The sequence below is a fragment of the Dipodomys ordii genome, unplaced genomic scaffold (assembly GCF_000151885.1).
Source record: "Dipodomys ordii isolate 6190 unplaced genomic scaffold, Dord_2.0 Scaffold414, whole genome shotgun sequence".
In the NCBI taxonomy this organism is placed as follows: Eukaryota; Metazoa; Chordata; class Mammalia; order Rodentia; family Heteromyidae; genus Dipodomys; species Dipodomys ordii.
The window spans coordinates 52327-63919 of record NW_012267630.1 but is presented as its reverse complement, the minus strand read 5'-3'; the positions used below and the strand labels follow the sequence as shown (position 1 = coordinate 63919).

General features: G+C 43.2%; 1 protein-coding gene and 1 pseudogene across 1 annotated transcript; both read right to left on the bottom strand.

Moving 5' to 3' along the window:
* Window positions 1–822: 822 nt before the first annotated feature.
* On the bottom strand, window positions 823–6006 carry LOC106001789 (60S ribosomal protein L35-like). Its single transcript, XM_013036768.1, has 3 exons — window positions 5838–6006; window positions 5436–5572; window positions 823–950 (listed from the first exon to the last, which is right to left on the bottom strand). Exons 1-3 carry the CDS (start codon window positions 5892–5894, stop codon window positions 866–868), a joined length of 279 nt encoding a protein of 92 aa, XP_012892222.1. The 5' UTR covers window positions 5895–6006; the 3' UTR covers window positions 823–865.
* A 3976-nt stretch (window positions 6007–9982) lies between these two features.
* Window positions 9983–11593, bottom strand: part of LOC106001787 — a 38264-nt pseudogene continuing 36653 nt past the window's right edge.

The window sequence follows — 11593 nt, the reverse complement described above, 5'->3', positions numbered from 1 at the left end:
GGAGCCCTTAACTTCTCTACCATATAAATTTCTCCACTGGCTGATTGAATATCCTTTTGACAAGGCATCTGGTTTTAGGCAGTGAGTGATACTAAGGAAAACAATGAAGAACTATAATATTTCATGACAACCCTGGAAGATATACACATAATTTCTGCAACACCCTATATAAGTCAGCCATATTTAATTTAAGGAAAGGGAACAAAGGAAAACTGGTAATCATTGATGGCTGCTTTGAAAGATGGTTACCACAGTACAAAAATTGGTTCTCTTCAGTCACTTAAAGTTCTATAAATATTTTAAAAAATTGGTTCTCTAATTCAGATCTATCACCTGAGCCTCAGACATGTAAACTCAAGTTACTTACTGGATAGCTATTGTTTATATATTATCTGTAAAAACCTGCCCTTTGATACAATGGTGTGTCCACCAAATGTTCTCCTGGGAGTTGCATGGGAGTAATAGTAGTAGTAGTAGCAGCAGTAGTAGTAGTGAAGGAGAGGCTCAAGTGGAAATGGAAGTAGCAGCAGCAGCAGCAGCAGCAACAGCAGCAGTAGTAGCAATTAGAAACTGGCTCTGAGTACTGTCAAATAAACTTCAAACTTAAAAGAGCACCTGTGTGTGAGGCAGGATGCCTGGTGCTTTAAAATATCTTACAATGACAAATGTCACATCATAGATGGGAAAACAAAGGTTGACTGTAACTTGCTTAACCTTGCCAATTCTATGGTTAGTGAACGGCAGTGTAGGGTCAAAATTCAGGGCTACTTTCCAGTTTTCTTGTCATTTTAATAAAACCACATTTTCTGACTTTAGAGTTCTGAGCTTTTGTTCTATTATCAGGAAGGCACTGCAGGCAATTCCACTAAAAGTAGCATGTCTTCTGCGGTAGAAAACCAAGGAGGGCTTGTTGTTGTTGTTGAGTCAGTTCAATGCCTTTGCAGGAAGATCTGTACAAGTAATTATTCAAAATTTATTGGCTACAAAAATTTAATCCAGGCTGCAAAATGATAGTTATCAAATTGTGTTGCTAAGTAATCTTTGCTAGAGTTATTCTACCTTTCTAGGTTAACAAAATGAAAAATAAAGTTATTTTCTAGCACACAATCTTTTTTCCCCTAACAATCTCTTTAAAGTCTCTCAAAGAGACAAGCTGTGGTAAAATGAAATTATTTTCCCACAGACTTTTTAAAAAAGTCTTCTCAGTGTCATCTCCAAAAAAATAAATGGTTTGTAAAAAAGAACCACTTTATTCAATACTGTAGTCTAAGAAAAAAATATCACTACTAAACAGTATTGGTACATCATGGAAACAGCAAAAAAATACCAACTTGAAGCTGAGTGTTGGTGGCTCATATCTGTAATCCTAGCTCACTTAGGAGGCTGAGATCGGAGGATCAAGTTTTAAAGCCAGGGTGAGCAACAAAGTTCGTGAGACATATTTCTAACAAACTATCAAAAAAGCCTGAGGTGAATGAGTGGCTCAAGTCAAGAGTACCAGCCTCGGGGGAAAAACTAAGCAACTGTGTCTAGAGTCTGAGTTCAAGCTCAAGTACACCAATACAAATAAAAATTTGATATTCCTTGTTTTCTATATTCTTTCTCCTTCCTTAATCATTACCGAATTGCACTATCATTAAAGATAAAACGTCCCTCCTACTGTGTCTTGTGACTTTAATGTACTGGGCTTTCTTCATGTCCAATCCAGTTTATTCTTTTGAAATTCAATGACTGCACATTTTAAGGTAACTTTATAAAGCAATGATCCAGAAAATTATTCCTTATTTTCTAGAACATGATTGTTAGAAGTCAGAGAACTAGAGATAGCCATCACTATGTAGTATTCAGTAGTAATCTAAACAGCAATATAAAGCAATGAAATTCCAAATAAGAAAAATATACAAACCACAATAACCAACAAGCAAATTTAACTTCTGTATGTTTAAAACAAGTTGGAAAGAGCAGAAGGCTAAAGACTCATCATATATTTGCCCTAGTGTAGAAATAGATAGTGCATACAGTACAATTGCACACCTTCTGTTTACATTGCTGTCCAATAATCTACCCAATGGCAACTCAAAACCCACAGGAGCAGCTGGCTGAAGCCTGTAATCCTAACTACTCAGCAGGCTAAGATCTGAGAATCATGGTTCAAAGCCGGTACGGGCAGGAAAGTCTGTGAGTCTCTTATCTACAATTAACCACTAAGGAGACATGGTCCATTTTATTTTTACAAATTTTCTCAATCAAAAAAAGGGCAAACAATGAGACACATATATAGATTTATTCACTATTAAGTAAAGGACAAAGGGTGAGACATTACAGACAACTCTGGTCAAGTAGACAACTAGTTACAAGTAAAATATTACTACTAAAAACATTAGTCATGTCAGGCGCTGGTGGCTCAGATCTATAAGCGTACCTACTCAGGAGGCTGAGATCTGAGAATCACGGTTCAAGCCAGCCTGGGCAGGAAAGTCCATGAGACTCTTTTTTTTTTTTTTAATTTTATTTGTGAAGATACTGTACAGAGGGGTTACAATTACATGGGCAGGATAATGCGTACATTTCTTACCAAGCATTGCAGCCTCCTCCTTTTGTTTACCCTTCACATCCTTTCCCAGCCTCCCCCCTCCCCCCCAATCCCAATCTTTCTCCTTCACCCCCTTCCGCCCCCCCCTCCCTGGCACCAACGTTGTAAAGCTTGTTTTGGACATGACAACTTGTACTTCTCATTGTTGCAACAGGTCCACCTGTATCTTTAAACAACTGGTTTTTCCCCATCTCCTCCTCAAGTTATACTGACATCAAATATATTGAAAGCAGGGGTTATACTGTGGGGGAGGGACATACAAAGCAACAAAGAGATAATCTTATAAGTGCATTAGAAACACACGCATGAAAGAAAAAAACATTAAGATACATATCTAAGGGTTCAATTTCCTGACATCACATTATCTGACCTTTTCCACTTGACTCATAGTCCATGAGACTCTTATCTCCAATAAACCACAAGAAAACCTGAAGTGCACTGTGCCTCAAGTGGTAGAGTGCTTGCCTTGAGCTAAAGAGCTCAGGGACAGCACCCAGGCCCAGAGTTCAAGCCTCATGACCAACAGAATAAAATAAGTATTTGGACTTGCAACACAATGAATGCCAAATACTTAAAACGTGTTTTATAGTATATATTAATTGTAAAAAATAATGAGTTTTATTGTGACATTTTCACACATGCATATGTGAATGTACTTTGTCTCTGATCATCTTTCTCTTTCCCTGAGTCCTCTTTACATTTGTAGACTTTTTTTTTTAAATTAAGGCCAATCTTGGATGGACGGACACAGTGCCTTGTAACATCAGTGATTTAATGGAGTTTAAATATTACCAATGTAAGCTACTCAGGAGTCAGAGATCTGAGGATCATGGTTCAAAGCCATCCTGGACAGGAAAGGCCATGAGACCCTTATCTCTAATAAACCACTCAGAAAACTGGAAGTGGAACTGATCTGATCCCCAACACTAACACTAACATAAACGATACAAAAACAAAGTACTTAACCAAGCAGTTATATCCTTTAGAAATTAATCAAATGATTAATTTAACACCTAGTAACAATAAAACTGGCAGACTAAACCATAATTTTGCCCCATTAGTGAAGTATAATTTTGGTAGTGTTAGAAGCTAAATTATATTTCCAACAAATATGTATATATATTGGAGGCCTAAAATTAGAATATGACTATATTTGGAGATAGGATCTTTAAAGAGGCCATTAAATTAGAATGAGGTTTCTACAAGTCTTAATCCAACATGGTTAATGAGCTTATCTGAAGTTAAAATTTGAACACATATACAGGAAGACTATGTGGAGACACAGCGAGAAGACAGACATCTACAAACTTCCAATTTCTAGTTTCACCCCAGACCTATACAGCATATGCACACAAAAACTAGGACACACACACACACACACAGAGAAAAATTCCTATATAGATACATGTCCATGGATACTTGCCCATACAATAGTGCATTATTATACTGCTATGACACATTATTGTACTGTGATTAATAACTGAGGCAACAGGACTAAATATTCTCCATGAATTGGATCTTCATTTACTAGAACGAACCAGATGGAAAATGAGAGGTAGTTAACAGTCAGCGAAGAGGGCATCATCTGTACCCTTTTCATCAGAAATCAGATGCCTAGAAAAATGGTAATACTACAGAGGCATCTGTAAGTATTAATCCATTTATTGCCTCCATTTCTCTGTTTCCTCCCTATTACCACTCAGTGACTCCATTTTCTCCAAGCACACTCCATCAAGCTTGCTCTTGTATTGCTTATTATTACAAATGATTGGGGGAAATTGTAGGGCATAGTATATCCACCAGAATATACTATGTAATATCTTGCCCTTGTGTTCCACATCTACAATTACATTTTCTTTGGTTTTCCTTAATATACTGCTGATAAAATATCTTTAAAGCAAAACACTTTAAAATTCCAAGTGCACAAAATCAGGCACAGTGGCACATGTAAACCTAGTTTACCTGTGGAGCTGAGATCATAGCTTAGGGCCAGCCTGGGTGTTTAGAAAGACCTCAGCAGAAAGAAGGAAGGAAGGAAGGAAGGAAGGAAGGAAGGAAGGAAGGAAGGAAGGAAGGAATGAAGGAAGGAAGGAAGGGAGAGAGGAAGAAGGGAGGAAGAGAGGAAGGAAGGAAGGGAGGGAGGGGAAAAGAGGGGAGAGGAAAGAAAGAGAGGGGAGGGAAGAGAGGGGAGAGAAAAGAGGGGAGAGGAGGGAAGAGAGGGGAGGGAATAGAGGGGAGGGGAGGGAAGAGAAGACAGAGGAGGGAAGGGAGGAAGGATGGAAGAGGAGGGAGAGTGAAGGGGAGGGAGAGAAGAGAGAGGGAAGAAAAAGGGAGAAGAGAGGGAAGAAAGGTGGAATGATAGGGGTAGAATACGGAAAGGGAGGGAGGAAATGAAAAATGACCCAAATACTGCTTTTTTGCTGTTGTTCATGTCGGTTGTGGGACTTGAACTCAGGGCCTGGGGATTGCCCCTGAGCTTTTTTGTTCAAGGCTAGCGCTCTACCACTATGAGCCACAGCTCCACTTTCACTTCTTGGTGATTAATTGGAGTCTCATGGACTTTCCTGCCGGAGCTGGCTTCGAACTGAGATCCTCAGATCTCAGCCTCCTGAGTAACTAGTAATTACAGGTGTGAGCCACCAGTGCCTGTGGCCCCAGTGATGTGTTGATCAGCTAAATAAATACTTTGCTGCACAAGAAATTTTTGAGACAGGATCTCATTATGCTGTTCAGGAGGCTAGTCTAGTTTGGGAAATATTTCATTTTTCTTTCTTTCTTTTCTATTTATCCAGGAAATGGTCACTCCCCAGGCACACGTGAGGCTCCACACCAGTTGGCTTACATTTTGGAGAGTTTGGATGCCAGGACACCGGTCACTTTAGCGAAGCGCAGCTGGGACAGCTCCACCTTCAGGCCGTCCAGCTTCTTTAGCAGCTCCTCCTCCTTTCTGCCGCGCAGATCCGGAGCGTGAATCTTAGCCTGCGCCGAAGAGGTCCGAGTTCAGTCACACCGCCAGGCCTCTCGGCACCTCAGGAAGCCGCGGCCGATTCGGTCCCCGCCGGCTCCCCAGCAGGGCCGCCACCCCCTCAGCAGACGGGAAGCTTCAGAGCCGGGTGCGCGCCGACTCCGCGGTCCGAACGCGGGGCCAGGCCGTCCTCAGCTGCACCTCACAGACCGTTGCGGCAGACAGATGAGACCCCCCCACACACACCCCAAGTGCAGCCCGCGGCCCCTACCAACTCACCAAGCTCCCGTGACCCAGCGACACTGGGATGGCACCGAATCCCTCGGCCCTCACCATAACCCAAGTTGCTGCCTCGGTCGGAGGAAGAGACGAACCGACGGTTGGAAGCTCCGCAACTACCGCGGCCGGACAGCGCCCGACGTTGCCAAGAGCAACCGTCCCGAGGATCCTGTCCCGCCCTCCTCCTTCCGGAGAGCGGCGGTAAGTCCCGCCCTGCCTGTCTCGCGAGCATTTTACAGCTTGGCCCGGTGCTGGAGTGAGCACCCCTACGGAAACTGAGGCCTGGAGTGCCCAGCAGGTAGTCGGAGATGTAGTAGTGAGGCTTGAATTTGACCATTAAGTGCTCTGTTTAATTCATTCATTCGGGCTGCTCAGCAGATTTCCCAGACTGTCCCTGAGCTAGGTGCTGGAGCCAGGAGAGTAAGTGAGAGGGTGTGGGGATGTTAGACTGAAGAGTTGAAGTAACTCCATTTTGAGGCAGCGGCCATTCTGTCATTTATGCTAAATTATGAGTGACCCAGAGCAAACATAAATTCCAGGTACTGACCTATCTGTGTTGAAGTTAACCAGAACTCACACAAATCCCAAGGACAGAGTTATCTTTGGCCACAAACTCCCCTCACTTCACAGATACCCCCTGCCCTTTATTGCCCTGGCCCAAATGGTCTGATAACACCCTATCACCTCTTATTGCGCTAGAAAGTGTTTTTAACACATCTGGTTGCTGTAACTTTGTGGCTTTTGCCTTTATAAGCCCTGTGGAATTTCAGCTCAGGGCCTTCCTCCTTAGCTCTGCTGTGTTGGTGTGTAGGATGAGGCTGGAGCTGCACCGGCCTGAATAAAGCCTTGTCTTTGAAATGTCTGACTCTCAGTGGTCTTCTTGGTGGGGGGTCCTGCAACGCAGGCATAACAAGACTAGTCCTGCTACCTTCCAATAAGAGATCCTCCTCCTGAGCTGCTCCTGTGGTGGGATTACAAGGTAAACCTGTAAGCAAAGAAGCTAGTGCTCTACACCGAACCAAAATGTTACTTCCAGTTTTCTGTTCAGTTGGAAATAAGAGTCTCACAGACTTTCCTGGCCAGGCTGGCTTTGAACCATGACCCTTGGATATCAGCCTGTTTAGTAGCTAGGATTACAGGTGTGAGCTTGCCAGTGCCTGGCTCTTTGTCTTTCTTTTGTACTGGTTATTGTTGTAAAGATTTGTTACTCAGCTACTGGGTGGCCACATGCAGAAGACTAAAAGTGGACCCCAGCCTATCACCATGTACAAACATCAACTCAAAAAGGATTAAAGACCTTAACATTAAACCTAAATCTCTGAAACTACTGGAGGACAGAGTAGGAGAGACACTTGAACTTAGATGCACAGGAAGGAACTTCCTGAACAGAGAGTCCCAGGGTCACAACTAATTGGAGAGAGACTGGACAAATGGGGCTACCTTAAAATAAAAAGCTTCTGCACAGCCAAAGCTATCGCAACCAACCTAGAAAGACAACCAACTAATTGGGAAAATATATTTACCCCCAATAAATCAGACAAGGGGTTAATAGCCAGTATATACAGGGAACTCAAGAAACTAAGCCCTCCCAAACCTAACAAACCAATTACTAAATGGGCAAGGGAACTGAAGAGGAACTTCTCAGATGAAGAAATAAAAATGGCAAAGAAACACATGAGGAAATGTTCACTATCCCTGGTTGTGAAGAAAATGCAAATAAAGACAACCCTGAGATACCACCTTACCCCAGTCAGAATGTCCCACATCCACAAATCAGCCATAGACAAATGCTGGAGGGGATGCAGAGAAAGAGGAACCCTATTACACTGCTGGTGGGAATGTACACTTATACAACCACTTTGGAAAGCAGTCTGCAGGGTCCTCAGAAAGCTAAATATTGACCTCCCTTATGACCCAGTCATACCACTTCTAGGCATCTATCCTGAACAACAGGAACCAGTATACAAGGACACATGCACCTCCATGTTCATTGCAGCACTGTTCACAATAGCTAGGATATGGAAACAACCCAGATGTCCCACCACAGATGAGTGGATCCAAAAATTGTGGTATCTATACACAATGGAATATTATGCAGCCATTAGAAAGGACAAAATAATGACACTTGAAGGGAAATGGATAGAGCTAGAAGAAATTATGTTCAGCGAGGTAAGCCAAGTGCCAAGAGACAAGTGGCACATGGTCTCCCTGATAAGTGGATGTTAAATCCAAAATGTTAGGTGATGTGACATAATTAACAGGACTTAAGAAAAAAGAACTTCCATTCATCTGGTTGAACCACTACTAAATAACCCCAGGTGTCGAGAGCCCTACAGGGAGTCTATCTGCATGTTAGGCTTGACTATCTTCACTGGAACATCTGGAGGCTGTTTACAGAATCTGGTCTTTTCATCCTGCCCCAAACAAAGACCAGGTAGCAGCTATGGACCACCTTTTCACACTGCCCTAAGCAAACATCCTGCAGCTGCTATGGCCAATGAAAAAGCTTCCTTATTCTAAGCATATAAATACCCCTGTGTGAAAAATAAAAATTGGCAGCTTGATCAGAATCCTTGTCTTGCTGTCATTCTTCTTGTCTCTTGTCCCTTCATTCCTTCTTGCTTAGGTTCATTGCCCTCGTTGAAGTCCTGCGGGTTGGGACACCCATGCTGCTGATCACATGTATGGTGTATATGTGTACACCATTGCATGTTATAGACCATGACAGACAATTTGCTCCAGGAAAGTTAGAATGTGTTTCTGACTTTAACTGAGCATCACTATCCCACAATACTGTGAAATTTGAGAAATTATGTAATCACTTAATTACAATTAAAAAAAAAACCACCAGAAAACTGGAAGTGGCACTATGGCTCATGTGGTAGAGCATGAGCCTTTAGCTGAATTGCTCAGGGACAGCTCCCAGGCCTAGATTTCAAGCCCCATGACTGACAAAAAAAAAAAAAGAGAGAGAGGGAGATCCTTCATGTGATTGTATCTAACATATTTATAAGATTGTTTCTTTGTTGCTTTTTAGGTCCCTCTCCCATGGTATAATCCCTGCTTTCACTATATATGATGTTGGTATATGTGGAGGAGAAGGGAAAAAAATCGTTAAAACAGGGATACAGGAGGAACCATTGCAACAACGAAATGTACAAGTCATTATGTCCATTTGGTTTTATTAGCCAAATGAAGATATCAGTAAAATACGGAGAACAAATGGATTTATTATTTTTAGACAGGACCTTGCTAGTAGGCCAGGTTGGCCTTACAGGTGTGTGCCACCATGTCTAGCACAACAACTAAAATTTCATATGTGTATATTCCTCTTGCAAAAAAAAAAAAAGATTGGAAACTATACAAAAATCTATAATGGGAGATGAAAAACCAGAGTAAGGGAGAGAAAAGATACAGCAAGTACACTGATCCAGAGAACCCATTTTCTGAAGTCTTGTTCCTGCATTACAAGGGTCATAAAATTCTGTGGCCAAAGCACAGAGAGAAATAAAATCAGTTACTCCACTTGCAGGATCCAGGGGGGAGGAAGGGAACACAGACACACACAGAGACACACACACACACACACACACAAACAGACACACACACACCCAGAGCTGCTTAGGAGAGGAGCATTCCTTTTTTTTTTTTTTTTTGGTCCAGTTGTGGGGCCTGAACTCTGGGCCTGGGTGCTGTCTCTCAGCAATTCAGCTCAAGGCTAGCACTCTACCACTTGAGCCACAGCACCGCTTCCGGCTTTTTTCTTTTTGCTTATGTGGTGCTGGGGAATCGAACCCAGGGCCTCATGCATTGCAAGGAAAGCGCTCTACCACTGAGCCACCTTCCCAGCCCCCTAGAGAGGAGCATTCCTATTGAGAAATTTCTCATAAAGAGGATGAGATGTAGTGAGTGAGGTGATGAGGGAGCAACATCACCAACAGCAGCTGTGTATGAATATAGTCAGATTTCCTGGGCCCAGAGGAAAGGTGCTTTAGTAACCATGACCCCTGAACAAATGGGCAAAACTTCTCCCATCTCCATCACCAGAGAAACCTACCTTACAGTGGTGTACAAAGCAGCGTAATTGCTGTGACTGCTGATGTTTCCTGTGTCGAAAGTCACCACCTGCAGAGACAGATGAGGACAAGGGGGTGCTGTGCTTTACAGGTGCTTTCTCCATTCTTCAGCTTCAAAGAAGCTGTCGTCATTGCCTTGGAAAAGAAAGGAGGAAACAGAGCCCAGAAACTTAACATTCTGAGAAGTGTGAACCAACTTCTCAACAGATTATGGTATGTAAGCAGTTTGCATGACAGTAACAAGGAGGCTGTTTCCATGGGGTTTACTTTTATTTCTGGCCAGCAAAGAAGAGTGTTATTCAGTCATGAAGAAACAGTTTTAGGATAGTGCTTATCTGCGTGGCCACTTACTAGCATTTACTTTTCCTGGCTGGCAATTAACATGAACTTTGTTCAAGTGGGTGCAGCCTGATTTCTTGGGGCCACCAGCACCCAGCTGTTCGGGCTCTTTTCCCCATGTGACACCGTAGGCACAAAAACTCTAAGAGTAAATGTCCACCACAGCCTAGGCTTGAGTTCATGGAAAAAGTTTATATATGATAGGCTGACTCTAATTCCATTTTCACAGACATGATCACATCTGTTTATTAATTGCAAACTCAGTCAAGGTTCTAACATTTCACTTTTGCACAGATGGATATTAAAAACACCAAATGGGGCTGGGCACCAGTGGCTTGCACCTGTAATCCTAGCTATCCAGCAGGATGATATCTGAGGATAATGGTTCAAAGCCAACAAGGCAGGAAAATCCATGAGACACTTTTTTTTTTTTGGTAGGTCATGGGGCTTGAACTCAGCCTGGGCGCTGTCGCAGTGCTCTTCAGCTCAAGGCAAGTGCTCTACTGCTTGAGCTCCCCTTCTGGCTGTTTAGTGATTAATTGGAAATGAGTCTCATGGACTTCTCTGCCTGGGCTGGCTTTGAACCATGATCCTCAGATCTCAGCTTCCTGAGTAGCTAGGGTTACAGGTATGAACTATCAATGCCCTTTTTGTTATTCTTACTCTCCATTTGTTATTTGGTCATGGGGATTGAACTCTGGGCCTAGTCGCTATCCCTCAGCTCTTCAACTCAGGGCTAGCTCTCTACCACTTGAGCCACAGCACCACTTCCAGTTTTCTGATGGTTAATTGGAGATAAGAATCTCATGAGCTGCTGGGCGCTGGTGGCTCATGCCTGTAATCCTAGCTACTCAGGAGGCTGAGATCTAAGGATCGCGGTTCAAAGCCAGTCTGGGCAGGAGAGACTGTGAGGCTCCTATCTCCAATAAACCACCAGAAAACCGGAAGTGGCGCTGTAGCTCAAGTGGCAGAGCGCTCACGTTGAGCTGAAGAGCTGAGGGACAGCGCCCAGGCCCAGAGTTCAAGCCCCATGGCCGACCAAAAAAAAAAAAAGAATCTCATGAGCTGGGGGCTGCTGGCTCTTGCCTGTAATCCTAGCTACTCAGAAGGCTGAGATCTGAGGACTGCAGTTCAAAACCAGTGATCAAGGATAATGCTCAGGCCCTAAATTCAATGACTGGCATCAAAATAAGAGAGTATCCTGAGTTGGGTACTGGTGGCTCATGCCTGTAATCCTAGCTACTCAGGTCAAAAAGAAAAAAGCCGGAAGTGGCACTGTGGCTCAAGTGGTAGAGCGCTAGCCTTGAGCTGAAGAGCTGAGGGACAGTGCCCAGGCCCAGA

Excerpts from the sequence above, each read along its gene's own strand:
- LOC106001789 (XM_013036768.1), bottom strand. The coding sequence starts at position 5,894 with ATGGTGAGGGCCGAGGGATTCGGTGCCATCCCAGTGTCGCTGGGTCAC. Across the intron at positions 5,573-5,837 it reads CGCTGGGTCACGGGAGCTTG|GCTAAGATTCACGCTCCGGA; the intron begins GTGAGTTGGTAG and ends TCTTCGGCGCAG. Across the intron at positions 951-5,435 it reads GCATCCAAACTCTCCAAAAT|ATCTTCCTGCAAAGGCATTG; the intron begins GTAAGCCAACTG and ends TTACTTGTACAG.